Source organism: Somniosus microcephalus, chromosome 6, assembly GCF_052327205.1.
Source record: "Somniosus microcephalus isolate GS21.2 chromosome 6, FLI_Smic_1.0, whole genome shotgun sequence".
Taxonomy (NCBI): Eukaryota; Metazoa; Chordata; class Chondrichthyes; order Squaliformes; family Somniosidae; genus Somniosus; species Somniosus microcephalus.
In genome coordinates, this window is record NC_140992.1 from 243841268 (window position 1) to 243855030 (window position 13763).

At 42.0% G+C, this 13763-nt stretch overlaps 1 protein-coding gene across 4 annotated transcripts in view; it reads right to left on the minus strand.

Annotated features, from left to right (window-relative positions):
• Nucleotides 1-1376: 1376 nt before the first annotated feature.
• Nucleotides 1377-13763, minus strand: part of piezo1 (piezo type mechanosensitive ion channel component 1 (Er blood group)) — a 398994-nt gene continuing 386607 nt past the window's right edge. For all 4 annotated transcript variants that reach the window (XM_085991680.1, XM_085991683.1, XM_085991682.1 and 1 more), the window contains 5 exons: nt 13154-13326; nt 11925-12047; nt 10293-10372; nt 5140-5344; nt 1377-3999 (listed from right to left, as the gene is read on the minus strand). In XM_085991680.1, the coding sequence (XP_085847806.1) occupies nt 3750-3999; nt 5140-5344; nt 10293-10372; nt 11925-12047; nt 13154-13326 (831 nt within the window). In that variant the 3' untranslated portion in view covers nt 1377-3749. The remainder of the gene's footprint in view (nt 4000-5139; nt 5345-10292; nt 10373-11924; nt 12048-13153; nt 13327-13763) is intronic.

The window sequence follows — 13763 nt, forward strand, 5'->3', positions numbered from 1 at the left end:
CTATCCTTCTATCCATGCAACTCCAGTTGGAGTAGGATTTGTGTTTTCAACACCTTAAAGAGGAAGACATCAATTTAAAGCATTCATATTTTAAAAGAACCAATACATTGGCTTTGTAGTGATCAAAGTCTATTTAATTATAGATGTGGAAAACTGCAGTATCACTAGTTAAACCCTTTTATAGTGCTTATCCAAATCAATATTCTATTAGTGTGAAATGCTGGCTAATGATGAAAAATCAGGCTTTAATGTGCTGCAGACTATTGCCAACAGCACATAGTAGAGTATGTTTTTGTAGCCCCTATTTAAAAGCTTAAAGTTCAGACAGAATAACATCACGTAAGCAGTGAGGTTTCTTGGTTCTTCATTCACCCCATTATGCCTCATTTACTAAAACACTTGCCCCAATTTGAAAATAGTCAGTAAAGTTGATGAGTGTGTTGCTTTGAGATGGTTTAGATGGAATTTTACAGCCTTGTAAGAATTTACCAGGATTTTATACAGATGTGGTTAGTAGAATAGTAAAATAATTATGTTCATCTGTCACCAACTAATGAAACACATTGAAATTATATTGTTTTGGTTTATGTTCCTAATAATTTAACATTCTTAAACTCCCATTGCTGCATGTGGTAATTTCCTGCGAAGTCAAAATAAACTAATTTCAGGTTTATATGGCAGGAGCCTGCTTTTAAGGACATTTTAAGTAACACATACTAGAAAATGAAAACAGAAAATGCTGCAAAAACTTCAGCAGGAGAGTTAGTACCTGTGGAGAGAAAATGCAAGTTGATGTTTTAGGTGTGGACCCTTCATCAGAAATGTTATTTCTAATCTTGGGTAAAATACATTAACTGATTCCATACTTTCCATCGTCGTGTACACTGGAAAACATGGAGTGCAGGAAAAGTCTGCTATGGGAGCACCATTATCTGTTCCTTATCAAAATGAATAATTACAAGTTGAATCATAATTGAAATACATCTTGCTCTGGTAGCGAATTGACACCAATAGGGAAAAGAACAGCCCTAAGATGGTTGGGTGATCCTCACGAGTCTTAATTGTTTTCTTTTCTCTTTCACTCTCTATTCCATTTTTTTCCCAATTTGGCCGTAGCAAATTAAAGCAGCTGCATCAAAACATACCAATTATCAGACTAGGGTGTAGCTTCTCAACTTGCCACCCGGGTGTAAAACTGGCACTGTGGATTTGCCGCCTGTTATAGAAACCACCCAATTTCCACTTCCATTGAAATCAATGAGAATGTCCGTGCAAATCTGTATGCAAAAGTCTGAACAGTAATTGAAACTTTCAGTGCATCTCACGGCTGGGCTACATTGGCAAGCTTGTTTATTGAAGTACTAGGACTCGGGTGCTAGACCAGATACAAAGTTTATTGATTCAGAAAAGAAAGCATTGAATGGAGCTTTGTGTTTAAGTGCAGGTCTTAAACTTTCATACATAAATTCTGCCCTTGCGTGGGACACATGTGAAACTTATCACATTTTTCACATATTTACAAAAAAACCATGTGTCACCTGCAGGACCTGTTATTCCAACTGAATCTGTAGATTTAACACATTTTTCTTCATCTGTGCCATGCCATCACTTCAATGCAGTATTGATTCACAGATAGTGCAAAACCCCTTCATGATCTTTGTGCAACTATAGTAAAAAGCCTGTACACTAAAAGAAGAGAATATCTCTATCACCCTTGGTATAATGGCACATTCGTATTGAACGCAGTAGGTGCAAAATGGAATTGGATATATTCTACTATATCCAAGCAGCAAAGTGGTTTCAGAACAGGAGAATTTATATATTTTTATATTTTAAAAAAATTCTGGGTTTTATTCAGAACTATTATTAACCAGGTCACCAAGAGGAGCGATAAACCACTGGCAATTAGGCCATATGCAGTATAAAAGTAAGGATAAATTGTACTACAGCAAACATTGTAGGCATTATTCTCTTGTCTCTACTGCATTTTGAACTGGGCCACACTCCCTTTGTAGCATTTATACCTTTGGATTTATAAATGAAGGTCTTAAGTGTCTCTTCAATTTTGAACCATTTCTTGGAGGCAAAGAAGGGGTAGCCTTGTCAAGAAAAGAGTTAAAACTCAATTACTGAGTTCCAAATCTTTGCTCACAAAATCATTATGAACAAAAGGTTAAGATTTGATTAAACTCTTTAAAAAGGGGTGTTTAGTATTTGCTTCCCCAATGATTTAACATTTTGCCTGAACAGTGCTAATTTACAGAATTTTTGATACTGCTATTGGTGCTATTTTAGTACAACATAGCCCACTTCTGTATAATTTGAAATCAATGAGAAATACAAGAAAAAAGGCAAGAGAACTTCTCAAATCAGACTAAAAGTGCCTTGTTTTTAAAGTTGTGTTACCCCATCCAGTCAAACATAATGCATTGCTCTAATACAGTAATGTACAAGGAATTTAACGCCATATTAACATTATCTAACAGCCTTCAACTTATGTACCAGAGTGCTTACTATTAATATTTTTCCCAGCCTAGGAATCCGGTTTTATCACAATTAGGAAAACATATACAATCATTGCCATTCAAAGGACACCCTTAATTTAGAAACAAGGTGTCAATCCCTTACAAATACTTTAAAAAAATCAGATTAGTGCATCTGGATATCCTGTAATTACAATCAACTGCAACATGATCTTTAGCAAAAAGTAGTTGATTGGTCTGTTGCACAAAAGCCCCATTGATAAGTGCAGTGAAAGTTAATGTTATTACAAAATAGTAATTTTCTATTTACTACAGTCAGATTATCATGTGAATCAGAGGCACTTAGAAAATAATATTGGGCTGTAAATTCATCAAAGTCCTGAAACTGTGTAAAATAAACAAAATATAAAATAAAATAATAATTTGATACTGCTGTGATGTTGCTGTGTCCATATTGCGAATGTAACATTATTGAATCAATCCAGCTTCCTGCTCTCAATGTGATAGCCTTTCTGTGGACTTCTCATCGTGAAAGGTTCCCATGGGATTCTGTATCGATCTTTGCACTGTTGCAAGCTCTGAATAAATGGTCTCCTGGCAAGCACCAAAAATAGTATTTAAAATAGTTAACATCTTTTTAAAAATATCAAAATGTGTCAATAGTGTTTTAGGTTTCCACTTTCTTGTACTTTCATTGCAGAACTATGAACAGCTTGGCATTTTGTTGAACAGAAAGTAGAACAGTATTGTCAATCTTCATCGAGTTTCCCCAAGCCCCATAAGTGTAGATGATAGGTTTAGTTTTCCTGGTTGTCCTGGGTAAATAGCCTGTACTGTAGCTCTGACCTAAACTAAATGACTAGTCAAAATGAGTATTCTGGAAAAAAACTTAGTAAAAAAAAAAAGGCAGGCCAGTTTCTCCCCTATTCAACGTGCAGTCTTCAGCAACAGGACATTGCCACTAATTCATTTCAGGTTTTAAAGTCAACCTCATTGAGTAGACATTAAGTCCATTTTATTAAGACCGATGAAGGCAAATAGCTCCCACAGGAACGAATAAGAAAGAGGAGGTAAAGCAGGCATATAGATTTTTGACAATCTGAGGTAAGTCTTCCACCAATCAGGATGTGCACATTCAACTTGGCTCAGACAAGAGAGAAAGACAGACAGAGAGAAACAGAAAGAGACACACACAGAAAGAGAAAAGAGATACAGAGACAGGAAGAAAGAAATAGAGAGACAGAGAAAAGAAGAAACAGACAGCTGTTAATCCTTCTCTCTGGTCCATTTAATCATTGTTTCAGGTGACCGGTATAAGAAGATCAGTTTGGCATAGAGCTCTTCCTCCACCTCCAACTCTCCATTTTCTCTCACGAGGAAGATATCATGGCACAGTTTCAAGATACGATCCACACAAGGCAGCTCCTCAAACATGATAGAATATGAGATTTCACTGAAGAAGCCTCGCACAAACTTCCCAACAACCAGCACAATTGAGACGTAAAGACCCATTATTCTGAAAAAGAAGAACATCCAAAGTAAGAAAAGGCCATTCAACTGATCAAGCCTGCTCCATCCAGAGGCCATGTATGATTATCCCATGATGGACTTTCCTCCATCCCACCTGTCGATCCCTTATTTTAAGGAACACTGATCTTATTTTCCAATCTCCACTGAAAACATTAAAGCAACATCGTTAATATTTCTATAACCCTCAATCCCGCTTTACAACAAATATCAGTTCAGCTCCTTTTGGTGAGAAGATTGTGGGTTCGAGCCCCACTCCAGAGATGAGCACATAATCTAGGCTGATATTTCAGTGCAGTACTCAGGGAGTGCTGGAAGACTCTTGCCTATATTACAACAGTGACTACACTTCAAAAGTACTTAATTGGCTGTAAAGTGCTTTGGGACGTCCTGAGGTGAAAACGCTATATAAATGCAAGTCTTTTTTTCTTTCTCTGAAGTAAAAAATAAGACCTTGATAATACTTTTGAATATGAAACTTTACTTGACTAAAGTAACTGAAATTCATTCACCAGTTAGTTTTCAAATATTTTTTTAATAAAGGGACTCAGAAATCCTGGTATAGCACGAGGAAAGAAAAGTTTCAAATTGATACATTGAGATATTTCATTCCACACAGGCTCACATTACAGCATCCAGGAAATTGCAGGGCACTGAGTGATAGTTGTGGGAAACATATCAATTGCAAGACTAGGCTTTTCAGATGCGCTGAGGCCTTCAATTTAAAACCTTAATAAAAGGTAGTCAAAGACACGGTACAGGCTCCACTCAGGAGGCAGTCACAATTGCATCAGGGTCCTAATGACATCATTGGACCCCGATTTATGAGTCTCCCACCCGAGTCAGGCAGGTGCCTTAACCGCCCAAATAAACAGTGGTGTTAAATGGCTGTGAAGTGGGTAAAGCCCAGCAAGTCCATCGCTTGGATTTTAACTCCTATTTCTGCTGATTTGATTAAAAAACATTTTGAAATATATCAGAATCAAATGATCTAAGATCATATCTTAATATTTAATTATTTCCAGTTCCAACTACTGCATTCATTAATATGCAGAATATTTTACCAAAGCTTTATTATGGAAAGAAAACAACAACAACCGTTACTGTTACATTTCTGAAAGAAACGTACCCATGTCCAGCGAGGAAGCCCAGGCTTGGTGGGCTGACCTTGTCATTAAAGATGACCATCTGCAGTTCATTACACTCATTGTGTTTACATTCTTCGGTCTTGGTCTGTATCACCCACCATTCCAAGATACTGTCTGAATCATTGGCATCCTTACCAACGTGCCTTTGTAATTCCATCGTCATATTCAGGTAACTATTTTCATGCTCTGTCAATGGTGAAAAGGTTTTAATGTAGTAGTTTAGAAGAAATTAATCTTATTACATTTTATTGGAGAATTTTGATTTGTATCCTCAATATATTTGCTCAGTGGGCAAAATCCCGAATAAGTACTTGTTACAAGCCCCTTCACTACACAGAGTTTATATCTGTTGTAATAGTGACTTATTTTGTGGGTTAGAGTGCAGTAATTAACACACTCAATTCAAATGTTTGGCTAGTGGATTCAGCTACAGTTCCATTTTGAGATCAGAGTCCCCATGTCTCACACATCTGGGATTTCTGCATGGTGTACTGTGTTCACTCAAGGGCAAAATTTAAGTCTCACAGATTTTGATGTTCAGAACTTGGATAATCAAAGTCATGAAACTGCCCAGCAACAGGGTAAAAAAGGGAAAAAAGTTATGGATGGAATCAATGGACTGGATTTTGCCATTGGGGCGGGCTGTGGGCGTGTCAGGTGGCTTTCGTGTCAGCAACCCGACTCCGATGTGAAGTGGGGAAAAAAGTGTGATTTTCCCCTAATTGGGCACTTGATTTCCAGCGTGTGGGAAGCCCTGGCCCACTTAGTCTTTCCATCCTGAAAGTCTCCTCCGATGACGTCATCAGTGCTGCTGGATTTAAGGCCTGCAAGCAGCCTTGCTTCTTCTGGAGACTGCAAACTTTCTGCCCATTGTTGTGATCGCTTCATTCAGCAAATATGTCCAGCAGTAGGCCAAAGTGTGCTCCAAGGCTCGATGACGCCGCCCTGCAAGCTCTGCTGGAGGGAGCAAGATCAAATAAGGAGGTGCTCTTCCCTTCCTCAGGGAGGAAAAAGCCTCCCCAACAGACTAAAGCTGTGTGGATGCAAGTGGCCCAGGAGGTCAACTCAATGTCTATGTGCCGCAGAACCTGGCTGCAGTGCAGGAAGAGATTTCATGACCTTCTCCGCACAGGAAAAGTGAGTATGACTTTCCCATCACCCTTAATCTGATCCCCATCGCCTCTCCTCACCAGCACTCAGCTTTGCCAACCACTTCCTCCACATCCCACTTGACACTGACATCCCTGCACCCATACCCATTCCCTCTCTCTGTATGTTCACATTCACTTAATATTCAACTATGCAGCCCTCACACTCCCCATCGCTGTGATGCTATGACAACAACTTACAACACACAGGGAGGGCCCTTGGTCTTGGCACCTCACTCCATCTTTGTCTCCTTCTAAGCATCTATGCTATGGAATCTCTACACTCACTCCTTCATTTTCACTCAAACTCCACTTGTGTCCCTCATTGCAGGAAAAGAGAGCCCACAATAAGAGGGAGAGGACAGGAGGAGGGCCACCCTCAGTAGCCCAGCTCACCACTGCGGAGGAGGCGGCCCTGGAGATTGTAGGCGTGGAGGAGGATGCACAAGTGGGGGACAGACAGACGGGTGCATCACAGCAAGCTGGTGACAGAATAGTTTTGCATCTCTCTCATTGACATTGCATGAGTAACTGATAATGATTCTGAAGAGCTAACAGATTGACTTATGACCATCTGTACAATTCAATGTGCATGTAAACTTTACCTCACATTTCTAACTCTTTCCTTTACTCCCCCACAGGACCATCGAGAGCCCCCGTCCCCACTGTCCAGGAGGAACAGCCTGAGCCTGAAGACTCCTCAGAGGAAGCTGCAACCTTTGAAAGCATAGCGTCATCAGAATTCAGTGCACCCAGCACCAGCGCAGACACTCACACCTCGATGGGAACTGCGTGAGATAGTGTAGTGTTGTCACCTGGTGTATCACAGCTCACAAGTGAGCATCAGCAGATGGTGGAGACAGGGACAGCAGTGGAGAGTCCTCGTCGGAGGGCGCAGGACTCTGCCAGCTCAGCTCGGCTGCATGTCGACCCTGTGTCTCCTTGTCCATCCAGAAGAAGAGCGGTGCTGGAACTCCAGGAGCAGGTGCAGGAGTCTGGCAGGTTTTGTCTCCAGGGTCGCTGCGAATGTGGAGCGAATGGAGGAGTCCATCGCTAACATGAGCAGAGCCTTTGTGGAGGCACTGGCACATGAACGCATCACCATGGAAAGGATGGCAACCTCTGTCGAAAGGATGGCTACCGTAGAGGAGAGGATGGCTATGGCCATGGAAGAGCTTAGTCGCCAGGGTCGTGAAAACATGGTCATTATTCAGAATAGACTAACATCTCTTGAGGAGCGATGGTCAGCTATTGAGCAGAGAAACCAGACCTTCATGGAAGTCCTCTGGAGTAGGACATCCAGCGCAGAAACAGGTCCTCATGGCCCCCCTGAAGTACAGAAAGGGGCTGTCCAGCCACTTGCTAGGTCTGAAGTGGGTCTGACCCATGAGAGGGATGTTGGTAGCAGACAACAAGGAAGTGGGGGCTCCTCTCCAAGCGCTCACACGACCATGCCACTGCAGAACCCTCGGTCAGTGCCCCACCAGAGTCCCCACCCAACTGAGATCAGCGTCTCAACCCCTGCACAGCCGCAGGAGCAGCAGACTGTTGCCGAGCCCTCACTGGCTGGCAACCCCAGAGGACGCCCGCCAAAGGTGTTGAGGCAGGAGCAGCAAGAAAGTGAGCAAGGGGCCTCCACATCTGCCGAAGCCACAGGGGAAGCACTACGTAGGAGCACACGTAAGAGGAAGATAATGCACAAGTAGTCACAAGGGTAGTCACTTGGGTGTCATGTGTTTATTTTTGAAATGCCATCAGTTGCTCGTTGTGATAAAAAATGCTGATGTCAAACACTTGAAGTTGCGGCGTGTGTCATTTTGCAAATGGGACTTCCACATTGAGGGCTTAGGATGACATGCAATTGTCAGTATGGTGGTCCTAGTGATAGGAATTCGCAGGTTCTTGGCCATTGTCAATGGTCTGGTAAGAAGCTGCGAGGCAAAAGTGCTTGATTGTCTAGGCTAAGCAAATCTGGCCAAGATGAGTGCGTGCCTTGCATCCCGGGCAGCAACGTGCTCGCGTGCTGCTGCCGCTGGTTGATGCGCCTCTGCAAGCTGTTCATTGTCGCTCTCCTCTTCCTCATCTGAGGAGGCTATGTGACGAGCCACTTGTTCCTCAGGCATCTGCAAGCCACAATGCTGTGCCATGTTGTGAAGTGCACAGCAGACCACGACCATTCTGGAGACCCTGGCTGCTGAGTACTGCAGGGCTCCACCTGATCTATCAAGGTATCTGAAGCACATCTTCAATAAGCCGATGGTTTGTTCGATTATGGATCTGGTGGAAATGTGGCTGTAGTTGTAGCTCTCCTCAGCTTCGTTGGATGGGCTCTTCAACGGCATCATTAGCCACGTCGTCAGGGGATAGCCCTTATCTCCAAGTAACCATCCGAATAGTTGGTCTGGCGGACTGAAGAGCGGAGGCTCACTAGACTGGCGCAAGATGAAGGAGTCATGGCAACTGCCAGGGTACATGGCACAAACATGCAAAATTTCCTTCTTGTGGTCACACACCAGCTGTACGTTGAGGGAGTGGAAGCCCTTACGGTTGACAAAAATACCTGGATTGTGATGGGGTGCCTTAAGGGCCACATGTGTGCAGTCAATGACGCCCTGCACCCTTGGAAAGCCTGCCAGATTGTCAAACCCAACTGCACGCACAGTTACACTGGCTTGATCCTTGGAGAAATTGATGTAATTATGAGCGATGGCAAAGAGGGCATCGGTTACCTGCGTGATGCAAGTGTGTGCGGCCGCCTGGGAGATGCTGCTGATGTCTGCTGCTGTTCCCTGGAATGAGCCTGAAGCAAAAAAGTTGAGTGCGGTGGTGACTTTGACGGCCACTGGTAAGGGGTATCCATCCGCACCTCTGGGCTCCAGGTCTTGTTGCAGCATTGCGCAGATGTCACCCACTACCTCTCGCGAAAGTTGGAGCCTCCTTTGGCACTGCTGCTCAGTCATGTTGAGGTAGCTCATCCTCTTTCTGTAGACCCGGTTTTGGGGTTATCTCCTGCACCGACGTGCTTCCTTGCGCTGGCATCTTCTGGCCTGTGCAGCTTCAGGTGGGTGAGCAGCAGCTTGGAGCTCCTGCTGTTGCGCCTGCAGTTGGTGCTGCTGTTGTTCAGGGTTCTGCTGCTGCCGTGGCTGGTCTTCGTCCAAATCTGATGTCCAGGAGGAAAGGAAATAAATGGTTCTGAGTCTTCTGGTATATGCCTCAGCTGAGGAAGCGCTCATTCAAGGTGAGGAGAGGGGTTTCCCAGGAGGTCACACTGGAGATGGGTGTCAGGCTCCAAACTTCCACAACAACGAGTAGGCCTGCTAAAAGTTCCCCTAGACCGGAGACAACAAAGTTCTGCCACCTGCAAATGATGATTGCTGAAAACCTCTTTTTAATGGTGGAGCTGCAGCTGTTAGTAAGCAATCCACTTGTGATGCCGCCAGGATTCACTGGTGTGTTCCAGAGGAAATGTGCAGCACTTGGGAAGTGTGTTAAAATCAGAAAGGCCTCTCAAAATGGGATTATAGAGGCAATTAAGTGGTTGTTAAGGGCCTTAAGGGCCTATCCCGCCTCTTGGAGGTGGGATGGAAACAGGGTCAGAAAACACGCATGTGGGAAAATTGTACAGAGGCGGGATCGGGCCTGCCCGCCAGTTTTTGTGATTTTACCACCTCACACGCCTCCAATCCCGCCTCCTCGGGCCTGGCAAAATTGAGCCCAATGTGTTCATCTTTAGTTCTATAGGGGCAACAATTTTCCACAGGATTTTAAAAAATCTTTCAAGGAATTTAAACTGTGGAAAATTAAATAAAGTAATTGTAGAAGATCAGACATTATAACAAAGAGAAGCTAAGGCTTCCTGATGAAAAATGTAATACTGCAAGATGAATATCTTCGTAACACTTAGCAAAGGATTTTGTCAGTAAATATTTTAATTTATCATTTTAAAAATAGGTAATGTTTCCTACTAGGTAAATAAGTCATTTTACCTGGATACATCTGTTGGACAGGATTAGCGTCTGGCCCATTCGGAGCTCTAATGTATTTTGGCAACATATGTGAAATCAATCTGCAAATAAAAGACATACAGAAACATCACATCAACGCATGCTGTTCTGCTATGGGGCCAATTCTGCAATCCAGTGCCTCTAGTGAGGTGTAGCACGGATAGCGAGCACATCGTGGGAAATCCTGGGTGTGCACGCTCTGAATTCTCATCCACTAAAACTAATGAATGGAAAGTCACATGGTGTGCATCTACAATGCACTCCCTGTGAGCGTGCCTCACAAATGGTAATGCCGGAATGCACAATCAACCATTATATGTTAACTTTTATTCTAACAATTTTTTTGTTGCTAAAATCACTATTACATATTAAATTTGAGTGATTTTAGCAACCAAAGACATTTGCTCATGTCCCTTTGATTCTTTTCGTATAGTTTCTAACCTCCACCCCCAATCCAACATTCTCTAATCTGCCATGACCTTTGAAAGAACATCTGTGGTTTCTACAGGAAACTCTTTTTTATCCGACACCGACGGGACCGGCGTGGTGCCGGTTTATCAAAAAGTCCGGATTACAGAGAGGCATAGTTAAAAGGTACGAGAGCTCCGTACACAGCAACAAATCCAGGCTTCCCTGTCGCTTAGCAACAGGTGCAAGCAGCCGGCCACAGACCAAGCGTCCCTGTTGCTTAGCAACAAGTGCAGGAACCCCGATTACACAGCCACAGATCCAGAAACGGCCACTAATATGAAGTAAAACTTACCTGAACCTACTCCTGAATTTTGCCGGTTAACAGAGATTTCTGGTTATATAGGTGCCGGTAAATCGAGAGTTTCCTGTAGTTCCCTTGCTAATAGGATTCACATGCTGTCCACGCACGCCTCTTGCAGAACTCAAAGTCAGTAATATTATTAAAGAGATCAAAAGTACTGGTACACATAGTGCGCTCAGTTTATTTTTATTTGTAGCATTTCGGAGTATTGAGTAATTTATTATTTAAGACGACTTTGGCACCATTGTTGCATTATACACCTGATTTCAAAAGTATGAACAAAATAGAAATGATGCATTGATCTATATAATCCTACTCTATACTATTGCAGTAATTTGTATTAGTGATATCATTACTCTGGGATTAGTCATCTGGATTCCACTCCTGCATTTAGGCATCATCAGTTCCTTTTAACAATATTTTCAATGATATTATAGCTATCACTTTGAAAGGGAAGATGGTTGCACAGTTGACTGCTAACTGGTTGAAGTACTTCATTCAAAAGAATTATGATGATCCTATTTGGGATGTAGTCAATGTTTTCGGATTATTCATGTATCACTAGGGTTACAAATAACCAGCTTCAATTGCAAAGGGGGCTGAACCTTTTGAGTAATTTCTAACAGCCACATTAGGCCACACATATAAATAATCCCAGTAATGCTTAGTAAATGTATGAGGCCTATTCCTTCAGAAATTGAGAGATTTTCTCCATAGGACCTTTCCGTAAGCATGTGGGAATCCAATGTTGCTTCCACACAGACAAGTACTAAGACCAGTTTAAGTCTGAGGTAACGGCAGCATGATCAGTACTTAGATCAGTAAAATAAACAAAGGCATACACAGGCTCCTTCCGAGTTCCCAGAAGAAGATCTGCCAACTGTTTCCGCACAGGGTTTTCTGGGTCCAGGTCGATCGTGTGCTTCTCTGATGTGTGTTCATGTACTCCACCGAGATTCAGATCTCTGCAGACATAAAGTTATCAAATGTTGCTCTAATTGAATTATGAAAATACACTGGACAAATCACAGGAATCTGTCCATTCATTTAACAATGGTTTTATTAATAACAACCTCTAATCTGATCTGAACAGCTTCCAAAATGCCTCAGAAACACAGTTAAACTTGATTTATATATAGTCTGGTTAGCACTGTAGACTCAGTAATGCTTGAGACATAAGATGTGAACATTCTCTTTTGAAAATTGGACAAAGCCAGTTTTCCTCCATAATAAAGAATTCCCTAACAAAATTGTATTTTCAGAAATCACGTTTCAAAGCCACACATTATTGCAATTTTGTTCCTCGTTTGTTATTTGTGGGTACTCGGACAAATGTTCCAGTAACATTGATATGAAATCTGTGATGTTTCTAGTTCCCCACAGTGACCTTGCAGCTCCCAGGTACCTGATCCTGATGGGTGGAGTTACAATGTTTGGTTAATCAAAGACTAAGCTTTGGCCAAAAGTCTCAAGAACTAGCCAAATTAACTTTGAGGTCTAGATGTATAGTGTTAATAAGAACATTTCATACAACTGTTTTACCTTCCTCCTCACCCTCCAACCCTACTTTCCTCCTCCCTTCCACTCGGTCTTCCTCTCCTGGCCGACAACATTTCAGTCCTCCCTTGGTCCTGGTCCAATTACTCCCCGCCCCACCACCCTCTAACCCTGCTTGACCTAAAACAAGCAGAGTCTTAAATTCTGTGTGCAACTCCGTGGAAGATCAACTAATATTATAAATATACTGTCTGCTTTGGTTTTTCAAAATTTAGAATCAAAATATGTTTATTGTTATATGTAATTTCTTTGATTTCTTTTTCTGTATCAAGTTAAATGTTAAATTAAGATGTAAAAATTAATTGAATATAATGTTATATTACTATAAAAGTTATATTTTCAGGCTTATGATTTCCTCTTTGCACTACACATAGTGAAATCATAAATGCATTCTTTACAAGTTATATGATTTCGCAGCTCATAGCACACAGAGCAAATCTTCCCCTTTCATTTTTTAAAGTATACAATTTTGTTCCAGCAATTGGACACTATTGATATTGAAAGGTATTCTTACCGTTGAAAAGTCCACATAAGGCGAAGTGTCATCACGGATTCACGACTGTTTAGTTCAGTAATCATTGCCTGACGACTAGGTGGACTGACACTCCAGAGTGATCCTGAACTTCCCTCTATATGTGCAGTCATGACATCCTCATAACCGTAGAGCGTGATAAACTGCATAGCAGCCTTCAGGAGAGGACATAAACCATTTTAGATGTCAAGAAATGTGCTGGTGCAGATTATAAAAGGGCCAATAAGGTGGTGATCTCATTGAATAAATTACTAGTCAAAGATCTTAAACATACACACAAAAATCAGAAAACTAGTAATAGCTGATTAACAGCTTCAGAAGGCTGGCTGGGCCGAAGGGCCTGTTTCCATGTTATAATTTCTATGTAAAATAACTGGCATGTCAAAAACAGCCCTTGATACTGCCCTCTGATATGTAGTTACACTGAAGGAGCAGTGGGGCATGGGCTTTTCATAATTTAAAACTGTAAGCAACATTCCATCACTTGTTTAACAGAAAGATTGCGGAAAAAAATTGTGGGGAATTTCCCTAATCTCTTGCAGAGAAATTGCGGGCTATTGTGAATCTGTACTTGTAATTTCTGTTGTTAAAA